The following is a 13478-nucleotide window of genomic DNA, read 5'->3' on the forward strand; positions in this document are numbered from 1 at the left end:
TCTCCAGCCCGAGCCCACGCGATGAGGCTTCCGTGGCGAGGTCGCCGTCCGCCAGGGCGCGGACAGGGCGTCGAGGCACGCCGGCGTCCGGCACGGGCCGAGGCCACTGCCGCCCAGCGCTCGCGGGAGAAGGTGGCCCGCACCCGAGACCTCGTCGCTGTGTGACGAGGGGGCCGGCGGAGCGGCGCGGCGGGGCGTTCCCGGCGGCTTGCGTTCTTCTTGGCGAGATCCAAGGTGGCGAGGCGGAAGGTAGTTGGGGTAAAGAGGATGGGGAAAAAAAAAACCATAAACCCTACCCTAACCTAACGCCTAGGATTGAAAGCGGAGAGGACGGCGACGGAGACCGAAGAAAAGCCGGTTGCGTCCAGTGGCGCGGTAGAGAAGAGTGTGCGTGAAACGAAGGAATTCTAATTCAATGGGTTTATTTGACGGCAAAAAAAATATATGAATATGTGGAAATAGTTTAGGGTAGTATCTGTGGATTATTTTTCGGGTTTTTTTTGCAAATTAGACAGCCTGAGGCAATTTTATTTTAAAATAGCCTTAATCAAATTAAAATTGCATAAAATAGGCCTGTCCTGCCACGCAGGGGCCACGTCGCGCAGTGGCAGCGCTGCGGTCAGGGTATTAATTGAACACGGTGAATCATTCACCGTGTCTAAACACGGTGAATGGTTCACCGTTGTCTTCTTACGTATTTTTGTATATTGAAAATGTGAATAAGGTAGGATGTCAATAGGTAGGGATACCCGAAATATTATCCGAATCAAACCCGAAATAAATATATATATATATACGTAATTTATTTTATTATTTATACAATATATAAATATTTTAATAATTTTTATTCTTCTAACAAATCTTCATCCAACGGTATAGATTTTTAAAATCGCGTGGTTGGATGAACGATCTAAGGAATAAATAATTAAAATTTTATATATTGTATAAATAAACAAATATTAGGTATTATATAATAATTATTCGGATTTGAATTCGGATATATTTCGGATCACATATCTACATCTGTACTCCTATGTCCACTTTTAATACGTAAGAAAAAATGTACTAACACGGTGAACCATTCACCGTGTTTGAACACGGTGAATGGTTCACCGTGTTCAACTTAACACACGGGCCCAGCCCTGCCCGCGTGGCGCTGACGTGGCGCCTGCGTGGCAGGCCCAGAGTCATTTTTGCAAATTAAATTTTGACAGGGCTATTTTTAAAATAAAAATTTGTCAGGAGTCTAAATGCAAAAAAAGCCCTTATTTTTTGCTTCGCATTTGATTCAAGGGGTTGGTTCATTTGACGGGAAAAAAAAGAAAAGAAAATGGGACATGTACAATCATAATTGGAATAGAAATATAAATAGAAAATAGAATTAAATAAAATTGAAATGCAAAATGAAATAATTAATTATTCAAAACTGTTTAGTTTATTATTATTGGAATAAAAATCGGAATGAAAAATTACAGCATCTAGCATTTTGTGAGAGAATTTTAATTAAGAAAGAGGAGAATAAAGAAGGAAGTAGTAGCATATAAAGTGTCTATCAAAGTAAATTTTTAATATTTTACTCTAAATTTGGTCAATTCAGAAATGGGATCAAGCAATAAATGGATTGAATCATTTCCATTCCACTCTGTAATGAAAATCGAAATTTAATTTATGTTAAACAAATAATAACTATTAAAACCAGTAACTTTTATTGGAAGACCAAACAAGCCCTTAAAAGCAACTCGTAGTTTATTTTCTTCCAATTATTTTCTAAAACAGCTCCACGTATGGGGCGTTTGGATCGACAAATCTTATGATGCAACATAACTCAAGTGCAGCGGTGCTTAAGTTTCTCTGAAGTATGATTATTTTTTTTGTTATTTGTTTTGATATAACACATATAATCTAAAAGTTAAATCCAATCGCTTATTCTGTTTGTTTTGCTGTAACTTGATACTTGTGAAATTAATTTTTTAAATTCTATTATTTATTTTTATGTAAGTAAGTAGATCTCGTTATTTTCTAAATATAATGATGACTTATCCTTATAATCTATTAGATAAATTAAATTCCTTATTATTATTTGAAAGCAATCTTAATCCATTGTAAAAAATATAACTCTAATCCATTCTAAATGAAGTAGAATATAGATTTTAATTTGATAAATTTTTTAGAAAAAATTGAGTATGGTGGAATTTGACTTCGGTGTTCTAGAGGAAAAAGTAGAAAATAGATAAAGTGAAGGTTTGACATAATTTGAGTTACATTATTTTTTAATTTATAATAAAAACAAACATCAAAAATGATGGAACTTGAGCTCAGCTAGGGATGCAAATGGATTCGAGTTGGTGGAGCTCCGCCCCGATCCGCCCCGAATGGAGTGGTAAGTGGGAACAAAAAATATAAAAAAATATAACCCGTCCGGAATCCGCCCCGATCCGCCAAGTAAATGGAGCGGGAGGTGGGAGACTCTTTTCTTCCTTCAATCCGCCCCGATCCGTCAAAAATCCGGCTCCCGCTCCGATCCGCCCCGAATGGAGCGGTAAGTGGGAGCCAAAAATAAAATGAAAAGTAACCTGCCCCGATAAGAAATGGAGCGGGAGGTGGAGGAACTCTCCCGGCCCTGGATCCGCCCCGTTTGCATCCCTAAGCTCAGCAAGGTATTGTACAAAGACAAATATTATAAAATAATAAAAATTTTAACAAGCACCAGTGGTCTAGTGGTAGAATAGTACCCTGCCACGGTACAGACCCGGGTTCGATTCCCGGCTGGTGCAATCTTTTTGTAATCACTATCATTTTATTTAAATTTTGTTATTACATTCTTTGATTCTTAGCATTTTATTATTTGATCCCCTGCTCTGTTTTTCCAATAGTCTCTTTTATCTTAAATTAAAACCTTACGTTATTTATTTTATTTTATTTATTTATTTATTTTTATTTCTACACCGAAACTCTGCACTCGAAAGCCGGGGAAGGTCACATCCTCCGCGTCTCCGTTCCCGCATAATTTTTTCTCTCTGCGATCGCCCGCATGGACGCCGGGCTCCAGCGTCCGCACGCCGACGATGGCGGCGCCGAGGCCGAGGCCGAGGCCGAGGCGCTCGAGCTCGTGCTCTTCCACGTTGGCGAGTGCTACGTGTACTTGGTAAGCGCTACTCGATCCGATCCGCGGCGCCCTAATCCCCAAGTTTCTCGTCCCCAAATCGCAATTTGATCGGTTGAAATGCCAATTTGATAGCGATTTTGTTGTTGTTTTGATCCGATTTTGATCAGATACCTCCGAGGAAGAGCGCGGCTTCGTACAGGTTTCGATCTCCCCTAATTTCCCCCTTTTTTTTTGTTGTTTTTTTTTTTTTCATACGAATTACCGGAGCTAAGTGCTTAGTACGAGAGAGAACAAATTTTGATGAGTATAGGTTTGGATCTTGATGCTATTTTTTAGGGATCAGTAAGCATTTTATTGTAGTTGTCGTCTCGTCGCTCATGTAGAGAGTAGGATGTGGAATTTGATCCCAAAAATTGGTCTTGAGCTGTTCTGACCCCATACTTTTGAAGAAGATGTGTGTCATCAGAAGAAAAATCAGATGGTCTTTGTATTTTGATGCAAAATTCTGATTGTAACTCATTGTTTCCCCCTGATTAATGTTTAGTAAGTGAAGTAGTTAAGAATCGAGCGCCTTTATGAAAATCGGCAGCTTTTTTTTAGTTATTATGCTAAAGAAGAAGCCGAACTGTAGATTAATGGTGAATTTCTATTGCCTCTTAGTATTTTATTGATGTATTTGGTGATAGAAGCACATAATATTCTTTGTAAGATTGTTTAATCTCGAGCCACAAGAACTCTCTATTGATTGGTTTCACTACATAGCAAGAAAAAGTAAGTTCCACTTATTCGGTTTTCTGATTGTTGATGGTTCACAGGAAGAAACTTATGTGTTTTTTGCTGGGGGAAAAAAAAAACGGTTTGATGATTACTAGGATTGCGAGCCTTTTCAATGACTTCCAAGCTGTTCAAAGGAGTAGGATAATCTTCTTTGTTGTGTATCGATGTTGTTCTTCATTTCTTTCCCTTCATACAAGCTTGATAAGTTTTTGTTTAAGAATTTTATTTCTCACAGAAGTTTGGCGGGAGCGTTGAAGATGCTTTACTTTGCTTCATAAGGACTTCAATCTGTTTTATGCGAGCTAATCATCCTTTAACTACTGTATTTGAGTCGTATGGGCAATCTACAGAATGTATTTTCTTTTCTGTTTTATATGTGTGCACATTCATTTTTTTGTGTGCGCATTCAGTTTTTTATGTAAGATCCATTCACTTCGTGTGGCGATATACCAACTGATTAATTAAGAGGATGTAAAACATTGCTGATTTCTAGGGCTGATGAGTGGAATGTCAACAAATGGACCTGGGAAGGGGCACTAAAAGTTGTTAGCAAGGGAGAAGAATGCATTATCAGATTGGAAGATAACAAAACAGGTCTGGTCATATTATAATCAAGAAAGTAATATAAAATATAAAGATGTTTGCTGCACTCAGAGTTGTTGTATATTTATTATTTTTGAATATCTCTCAGGAGAGCTATATGCTAGAGCTTTTCTACGGGAAGGTGAACCACATCCTGTGGAACCTGTAATTGATAGCAGCAGGTTTGTTCCTATTCATGTTACGTTATTCGTATTTACATTGATGTATTGATTGCACTGCATACGTTGGTTGGTGCGCGACCCAGAATTTTATATTGCTGATTGATTCAATCACAATTTTTTCCTGTTCTTCTGTTGATTTTAGTTATTTATTTGTTTTTTTCTTGTTTCTTCAGATATTTTGTGCTTCGCGTTGAAGAGAACATTGGTAACTTTCTTTCCATTCTTTTTGGATGCAAAAATTCTGTTGTATTTAATTATTCTCCGGTAACATGGATGAGTGGAAACTGATTAAAATTTTGTATGAGCTGTTTTATTTCCTGCCTTAATATGTACTGTATTTTTATGGGAGGATGCGTTAACAAATATCTTTGCTTCTTCAATCAGAGTCCAGGTCCCAATAGGGTTCACTGAATTGAAGAACACATGCCTTGGACATAGTTTCTAACATATTCAGTGAAGTCAATGCAGTCCTCTAAAATGAGAAAGTTTAGGTGGAACCGTGGCAGGCTGGACAAGGGAAGAAGTAATACATAAGAGTTGAATAAGAATGGTTGGGGAAAAAATAAGACAACTTTTAAATGGAGTCATTACCCAATAAAGTGATGATGGGAAAATAATAATTTCGCCTATATAATTGATCGGAACTTGTTCCTACTGGCTGTTTACTCTGTGATCTCCACCAGCTCTCATTAATAATGTTTCTTTTCTGAAAATGGAGAATCAAGTATTGGTGAAAACATTGTTATATCCTACTAATCCTTTTCTATAAAAACCGGGTGATTGTTTTTCTGCTTATAATTGGATGCTTGTGTTTCTGACCATTGATTGTGCTATAATGTTGTGCAGAACTGATTTGATCCTTTGGGGATTTATTTGTTCTTCAATTTGCTACCAATCTCTCATATCGATCAGATGGATAATTACTTAATTTGGCAAGTGGTACACATGCAGGTGGCCGAAACCGACACGCTTTCATTGGTATAGGTTTCCGAGAGAGGACTCAAGCTTACGACTTCCAAGCTGCTCTCCACGACCATATGAAGTATCCTCCAATATCATTAGCTTATACCCTATGTTATGTCCTATAAGTGTCTAAAGATGATATGTAGTTAAAATAATTAAATACAACCAAACTGACACATTGAGTTGCTGTCAAACGTGAATTCAGCTGAGATTAGATAGTTGAATTACAACAAACCACAAAACATCAAATTTTATTTGTTCCTTTACATCTTTCAAGGTATTTAAACAAAAAGAAGACCGCAGAAGAGATGGAACAGCATTATCAGAGTACTTCATCAGTTGACTACAGTCTAAAAGAAGGAGAAACTCTGGTTCTTCAGCTGAAAAGTGTAAGTTTCCTTTATTCTATATGCTCTGTTCATCGTACCTAGATTCTGCTGATCATGTATCATCTCTTTAAGTTAGCTATAAATTAGTGCATCTTCAACTGTGTTTTTTCCTATTTTGGATTGTTTTTTAATCCTATACCAAAAAGATCCTGAAATTTTCAACAATATTTTCTTTTCACAAACTTGATTGCAACAATTTACAGGCATGAACTTTGTTACTCATCTACTGTATTAAGTTTACTGGATTTGCTAATACTTCTGTTATTATCTGTGCATTTTATCTTCTATTTCAGTCAACGCAGAAAAAAGACAACGAAGCCAAATCTGCATTTTTCGAGCAAGGCCTGAACAATCTTTCCCTGCAAGAGAGAGCAAATACGAAAGAGGCCAAGTTCTCTTTGAAACCTCCCCCTCCCCCATCTACACCAGTTTCTCCGAGTAGTCCTGTTCAGAGATCGCCAACTAGCTCACCACGGGCTCTCGCCACAGATGCCAATTTTCAACCTGTAGTAAATTCACCATCTAAAGAAATATTATCTTCCGCAGAAAAGAATGATCAGGACAATGTGGATGATGATTTTGGTGATTTTCAGGCGGCTGGGTGAAACTCCCTTTGTATGATAAGATGTTTTATTGCTTGTCACAGTACAATATACTTCCGATAAATGATGCACAAAGAGTTCTTCATGTTACAGCTGTTTTCTATCACAGTGCGACATACATGCTTTACTATGTAGATTGCATTGTATCTTTATTTCTTTTGTTCAATAAGGGATATCTTTTACTGGCGTCAGACTCGGTGGTTTGGATGGGATCTGGAAACGAGGATGAATGGTCATCTATGATGTTAAATATGGTTTAAAATGCTCACTACGTGGATTGCAGTGGGCCGCTGCAAATTATACTTCATGGCTATTTAAAGGATTATTATTATTATTATTATTGTATTTCTATTGTTTCTTCAAACTGCTGTGCTTAAATAATATTTATTCCATGAGATCATTAATTACTGAATTGCTGATTTGGAGAATAGCTACATTCATCTTCAAGGATAGTAATTCTTCTGCACCTTGTACCCTTTGAAACTCTTTTCTGTCACGAGGAGGTATTCCACAAAACGGTTTTATATTTGTTTAGATAGGTGTTTCTAATCACTTTGTTGTATATTTATTATTTAATAAAAAGAAACAGCCAAATTTCTCGGAATTTCATTTGCTTTGCTTTCTGTTTCAGGAGAACATAGTAAAATCTGCAAATCAAAATATCAAGTAATCACTGGCAAAAAAGCGGATATTCGGTCGCATCTTCTGCTCATTCTCTCTCAAATCACATTCAATCAGCGGGTTTCAACTACTCGTTTCTTGTCGGTTAGAGCTAACAATGGTGCACAACCTGGAGAGGATGCGAATTCTCGTCGAATAAAAGAGGCATGGATGATCATGCACGAAGCAACCGACACACTTCTCTTTAACTGCAAAGAACTGGAAAAAAAGGAACAATTCCTCATCTCTTAAAAGACGAAAACTGTAAATCTATAAAACATCTAAACGCCAAGCCATACGAAACTACAATTAAATTTGGCATAGTTGGCTGCTTTACATCAGACAACAGTATGCAATTTTTACAGAAACAACTCTTTGAAATGTAGTTCCTTCTACTTGACTAATGAAATCAGAAACAGAATAACAGAACATTTTTTAATTTGCACAATGTAACTCTTGTGAAGAAAAGGAACTAAAAACCGTTGGTAAGCACAAATCACTAGAAAGAGTATATTGTAGCCTTTGTTTCAGTAGAAAGCAGTAGACAAGCGTATTACATACAAATTCAGCATGCTTGTCCAGCAGCCACCGCTAAAAGTTCTTGTCTGTCAGAAATCGGCATCATCGTCTGTCTCATTGTCCCAGTCCACCAGAAAAGAGCTTGCTGACTTCTTCTGCTCTGTTAGACCAGTTATATCCTCGAGATAAGTCGGGTGGTTGATAGCTTGGATGATAAAATCCGTTCCTCTTTTTCTATATTCTGATACGACCTGTAAGACAAAATTCAATATAATAAGCTATTAAGCGTAGGTAGGAATAAAGAAGCAAAAGGAGAGAAAAGGCTTGCAGATGCATGGCGTGAGAAGTTTGCTTATATATTTGGTGACGTAAAAGATAAGCTATCCTGTATATATTGATATTCTTAGTCCTCGTACTCTATTTTGCCAGACCACTCGGCTTAAGAACAACGGTATTCAAGTGAAGCCTAGCTTGGTATTGCATATTCAGGAGATAAATGCGCAAGTGGCTGCAACGGCAACCTGGGCTTTTGCTTTTGGACCCATTAATGCTTTTAGTCACACGGGACGGTGAAGAATACATGGAAAAGCATCTCCAGAGGACGCTTCGTGGGGATCTGTTCTTTCAAAAGGGTGGAGGTGGCTGAGTCACTACCGAAATGGCAGAGGTTTGGGAATGTAAACAGTTTGGGAATGAAGCATCTCCCAGAAATGAAATGCTTGTCGATATTTTGGTTTGTTATTTTTGGAATAAAGGATGCCCTTTCTTTTGCCATTTATCAGTCATATTTGGCGTATGGGTAGCAACGAAAAGGTCAGAGAATTTACAAATTGAAAAGCAGATAACCATACATAATTATCATGTAGATGATATACTTCTCTGGCCCCATTTCATTGGTAAGAGTTTGCAACGGTAGAAGAGAGAGAACTTACAATATCACAACAGGCAGTACAACTGCTCGATGACTGGCCAATTAGAGTTAGTTGAGAACACTGCGGAAGAAAACCTCGAATCTGATGGGGTAATATACCAAGCGGTTGCTCAGTGCTGCTCAAAATGGAGCTGGTACTCTCACCTGGTGCATATATCCTGCAAAAGTAATATAATACCCATCAGCTTTCTCCTATCTTAGCAAATCTTTTCATAATAGTCCAAGAAAAACGGCCTTCACTTATTATATTTGTCTTTAAAAAAAAATGCAAATTATGTCATAGCAACAAAAGCATCACGATTTCAGCAGAAAATATCATTTTACCCTTCTGGATGATGTAGAATTCCCACCAACAGTTCCACTGCGAGGGCAGAAGCAATCGGTGCAAGCCCAGGTCGAGTTACTGTACATTGCTGGTCCAATGTACGGTTGGAAATTGACTGCATAATGCAAGAACGATAGCATCAAAAATACTAACAATTAGAACATCGCTAGAAAATAAGGCAAAACAGTCTTCCTCTAGACATGGGTATATATCGGAAATTACATCAACAGGAGCAACAACATCACTGCAAAAATAACACCCCAGCCGTTGATCACCATCCACATCTTCTGTAGACAATTTATTTATCTTAGCAGAGAAAGCATTAACATCTTCACTTGTACCGCTAGAGCCATCAGCGTTAGCAGGTATAGAGATGAGAGGACCGGCCCCATGACGCATAACCAGGTAACTGTCAAACCCTAGTGCAGCAGTTATAGCTATCTGTAGAAAGTGAAGATCACAAACAAAACAAAGCATTAAGGTTAATTTCTAATGCAAAAGGAAAAGCCAAGGAAAAGAGAAAAAATTCTCAAAATGTTAATTGGGGTAAAGCCAGATCAGAAAGAAAAAGCTTCACTTTCTTCTAAAACTTCTCGAAAAATCGCAGGGGATAAAAATAAATTATCACAAGCAATATAATGATTTTCCAACCAGTTCTGTGCAAAACCTCAGTTGTTCTATGCGATAACTTATAGACTTGCTACTTTCTCTGGGATAAATAGAAATCTATAAGCTAGAAGACTTGCACATATTCCAAGCAGTTACTGAAATAAGTGAAGTTCCAACATTTGATAAGAAGTCATCATCAAAGTATGCAAAGATCACGATAAATTAATGTAGCAACTAAAAAGAATTTAAAAGAATGCTCTACATTTTCATGAATCATGATTGCCTGTACCTCAAGAAATGAAAGAATTTTCATAAAGTAGCCAGCATATGTATTGCCGTACAAAACAAGAAAGAAGATAATGAGGGTGATTGAATCCGATTTCTGACACACAACCAAGACTTGCCTTGTTTTCATTCGCGCAGAGGAGTGTCGGAAGCCACCTGCTTTCTCGGGTGTCCGTCAACAAGAAGACCACATCATGGGAAGAAATCAATGCTTGAAGACGCTTGCAGTCCTCAAGCAAGCTAGCTGTTTCATTTGCAGAAACAGGATGCCCTGGCATTGGTATTGCCATGACAACACCTTCGACTTCCTACAAATTAGCAATAGTTATATACAACCTAGAATAGAGCAATGGAGGAATGGCAATTTTGAGAAGATCGAGTGACCGACCACGGCTGGAAATATACGCTTTAGATTTCTAGCTGCTGCAATGGCTTTGAGTTCACCGCCATTAAGGCAATCCTCAAATGTATATAGAGATTGTCTAACGGGATTAGACATAGCAACCCGGCCACTATCAACAAGGGTTATTTTTCTAACACCCCAAGCCTGAAAGTGAACACATAAACATCAATAAGAGAAAGGATGCCATATCTATACCTATAAATGACACTAATTAAAGCACTGACCATAAGAATACGAGCAACCTCGCATCCAAGTGTACCAACACCTAAAAGTAGACATCTAACACTGGACAACACATCCAAACTTAAAGACGGTAATGTCCGCCATCTCATGAGCTTTAAATTCAAGTCCGCAGCAGATATAGCCAACCTGCACATGCAGTGAATGTTTATGATTTTTTTTCCTTTTCTCCTCGGTAAATTGAATGTCACTTTAAAGTGATGTTAAATCCAGGACTACTAGTATAAAATATAATTATTGATGATACAAACCTCTCTGGATCCATGGATTCAGCAAGGCTAATAAATCTAGATGACAACTTCCCTCCTTTAAGTTCCCAGCCTACTGCTTTAGGAACAGACTGAGGATCTCTCCAAGCTACCATTGCAACAAGGTCATAATAAGCCACAGTCAGTAAAACAAGTAAATGATATTAGTATATTACATCCCATGAAAAAAAAAGCTTCAACAGAAACGAGCAATCATCGATCATCTCCCAGACTACCTTCTGGTGGTGAAACTAAGGCTTCACCAATAAGGGACAACCCAAGATCAGCTAAACCATGTTTCTCTCGATAGCAGAAGAATTGGACTCTCCCAACTTTCCATCTCAAACCAATAAAAGCCAGGAAGTTTCTAAGAGGCCAGCCGGGGTTATTTGGGAGATGACATGGATCATAAAATCCATACAGTATCTGCACAATTACAATGTTGAACGGTTTATACAAGGTTTATTTCTCGAAACAACTCACTGAACTCAAAAAACAAAGTAAATCAGAAATCAAATAACTAAACATGCTATTTATAGTGCACATTAACGTTCTAATCAAATGCATCAAAGAATATTAGAATTTAGAAATTAATTAAACAATTTGGTTTCCTCCAATCCAATATTTGCTTAAGAAGAATCGAACAGATCGAATATACAATTAGGAAACAAACCTTTTGGCCATCACCTTGACAGACTTCCCAGTCCTTCAACGGCCTAACATTGGCCTGCGAGTTCGAACTTATACTAACCAAAAAGAATGGAATATCTGCAGAGGATTTGAATAATCAACATCCAGAAAGAACCAATAAAACCTAATTCACCACAATATTGAAGGAAACAATAGTGTTGACCAAACAGTAATACCAAATCCTCAACCTGCAGTTAGGGTTGAACTGCGCCATTTGTTACATGCTGTGGACAGCGATGCCGCCTATCAGAACAAGTTATTTACTCTCAGAACTTGTTGAAAACTTCATACTAGGAATAGATTTAATGGAAGTCACACACCGAATCGAACCTCTTCTGCACTGAGGACTTCCGAAGCGGGCCGCAGATCAAGTAAGCTTGCCGGAGGATCGAGCACCAATGCAGGAAAGGCAAACCAGTAATGGAATCCCCACTTCTTAAGATCTGCATATGATATGACAAGGAAACTCGAGAGCACCCCCGGATCTTCTTCTACTTTTCCGGAGCAAATATCCTCCAAAATCTAATCAACAAAGAGCAATTCCAATCAGATTCTTCATCACATAGCAGGTAGAGTAGCTTCATGCAATCATGAACAATCTAATGCACCTTTTTCGCTTCCTTCTGCAGCAAAGACTCCCGATCAAGTGTACGAAAGCTTGGCAATGTGTTCGTGTTCAATAGAACCCCCGGAACAGGGCATCTGTTCCGATTACCCCGAGGAGCCTCCGGCACCACCGAGAACGATTCCGCAAGAAGCGTCATGTGGTTCGAAACTCGGGGATGAGAACAGGGCGCATAGTAACCTATCAAAGCATCGAAATCACTACATCGTTGCACATAACTTAGAAGATCAGTAGGATTAGGGTTTGGATTCGTTCTCATCTTCGATCTAGAACCAGGGCTTCGGAACAAATTCAACAACTAACATGCGAAAAACCGGATCAAATCGATCTCAAGCTGGATTATGACAAACTAGGGTTTGTTTCGACCAATATGAGAGGTTAAATCGAGGTACCGGTTATGGGGATGGGGGATTGGTCGACGCCGAGGGTGTCGAGCTTGAGGGAGGAGAGGCGGCGCCAGAACCCGTCATCGACGAGGCTCTGGAACGGGGCGAATTGGAGGATCCGGCCATGGCTCGAGGAAGAAGAAGACGAAGTAGAATGTGGAGGAGATGGAGATGGGGTCTCCGCCATTGTTGTTCCTCCCCAAAGCTCCGCTCCTCTGCGGTTGCTTCTCTTCTTCTCCTCCCTCCTCTTCGGAGTATATTATACTGGTATAACTAGGAATAATTGCGTGTGTATCCCTGTAAAATACTGATATTATGCGCTAATTGCACTCAAAGGTCAGTGATAAATGTTATAGCCGCAAAGCCAAAAACATTTTCACTATTACTTTTTATCTCAAATTCTTTTTTTAAAAATTTCTCATGTCACTTTTTTAATCCAAATTGTATGTTTTTTTTTTTAAAATCTTATATAGATGTATATTTTAATGGCACAATGGTTCTGATGATGAAAAATTATCAACTGAATTGCTAGTAGTGAACTGGTAGGCATATATTTTTTTTAAAAAATAAATGTATAGATAGTTATTTGAAAATTTGCTATTTTGTGTAAGTAAAGTGTAATTTTAAATTTAATAAGAATACATATGCAATTGTGATAGTGCAATTCAGTTCTCAAATTTTCAGTAACAAATCCTAAACTTTTTTCTCAAAAAAAAAAATCCTAAACTTTCATATTTACTACGTTTTAAGTTTTAACAAAATAATATAACTTTTTTATAAAATATTGAAATTTATTATTTTATTTATAGAATAACTTAGTTTCTTCAGTTTACCTGGTTTCAAGCTAAATTTTCGTGGCATTTTGTTTTGTGAGAGCATGCTCGCAGGTTATTTCGTTACACAAAATCAAATAAGTGCACAGGTGAAGATACTTATTAATATATTTAAATTTTGAA

At 37.9% G+C, this 13478-nt stretch overlaps 2 protein-coding genes and 1 non-coding gene across 4 annotated transcripts; 2 read left to right on the forward strand and 1 right to left on the reverse strand.

Annotated features, from left to right (window-relative positions):
* TRNAG-GCC lies at positions 2704-2774 on the forward strand. The gene has a single exon. It is a non-coding gene; the product is annotated as a tRNA-Gly (tRNA).
* Positions 2906-6940, forward strand: LOC109722073 (uncharacterized protein At1g03900). 2 transcript variants are annotated; one of them, XM_020249959.1, is made up of 8 exons: positions 2906-3145; positions 3274-3305; positions 4377-4477; positions 4575-4647; positions 4821-4852; positions 5599-5689; positions 5888-5999; positions 6302-6940. In XM_020249959.1, exons 1-8 carry the CDS (start codon positions 3032-3034, stop codon positions 6602-6604), a joined length of 858 nt encoding a protein of 285 aa, XP_020105548.1. In that variant the 5' UTR covers positions 2906-3031; the 3' UTR covers positions 6605-6940. The 2 variants fall into 2 exon arrangements, with proteins under 2 accessions (XP_020105548.1, XP_020105547.1); XM_020249958.1 differs by having other exon boundaries at positions 2914-3145; positions 6293-6940.
* Positions 7538-12785, reverse strand: LOC109722072 (ubiquitin-like modifier-activating enzyme atg7). Its single transcript, XM_020249957.1, has 14 exons — positions 12529-12785; positions 12120-12316; positions 11842-12033; positions 11700-11754; positions 11495-11589; positions 11058-11247; positions 10825-10930; positions 10558-10702; positions 10319-10477; positions 10050-10238; positions 9259-9477; positions 9036-9151; positions 8713-8869; positions 7538-8031 (listed from the first exon to the last, which is right to left on the reverse strand). Exons 1-14 carry the CDS (start codon positions 12707-12709, stop codon positions 7870-7872), a joined length of 2163 nt encoding a protein of 720 aa, XP_020105546.1. The 5' UTR covers positions 12710-12785; the 3' UTR covers positions 7538-7869.

The sequence above is a fragment of the Ananas comosus genome, linkage group 16 (assembly GCF_001540865.1).
Source record: "Ananas comosus cultivar F153 linkage group 16, ASM154086v1, whole genome shotgun sequence".
Taxonomy (NCBI): Eukaryota; Viridiplantae; Streptophyta; class Magnoliopsida; order Poales; family Bromeliaceae; genus Ananas; species Ananas comosus.

Excerpts from the sequence above, each read along its gene's own strand:
- LOC109722072 (XM_020249957.1), bottom strand. The coding sequence starts at position 12,709 with ATGGCGGAGACCCCATCTCCATCTCCTCCACATTCTACTTCGTCTTCT. Across the intron at positions 12,034-12,119 it reads TGCAGAAGGAAGCGAAAAAG|ATTTTGGAGGATATTTGCTC; the intron begins GTGCATTAGATT and ends TTTGTTGATTAG. Across the intron at positions 10,931-11,057 it reads CTTAGTTTCACCACCAGAAG|CTTGGAGAGATCCTCAGTCT; the intron begins GTAGTCTGGGAG and ends TTGCAATGGTAG.
- LOC109722073 (XM_020249958.1), top strand. The coding sequence starts at position 3,032 with ATGGACGCCGGGCTCCAGCGTCCGCACGCCGACGATGGCGGCGCCGAG. Across the intron at positions 3,146-3,273 it reads GCGAGTGCTACGTGTACTTG|ATACCTCCGAGGAAGAGCGC; the intron begins GTAAGCGCTACT and ends GATTTTGATCAG. Across the intron at positions 3,306-4,376 it reads AAGAGCGCGGCTTCGTACAG|GGCTGATGAGTGGAATGTCA; the intron begins GTTTCGATCTCC and ends GCTGATTTCTAG.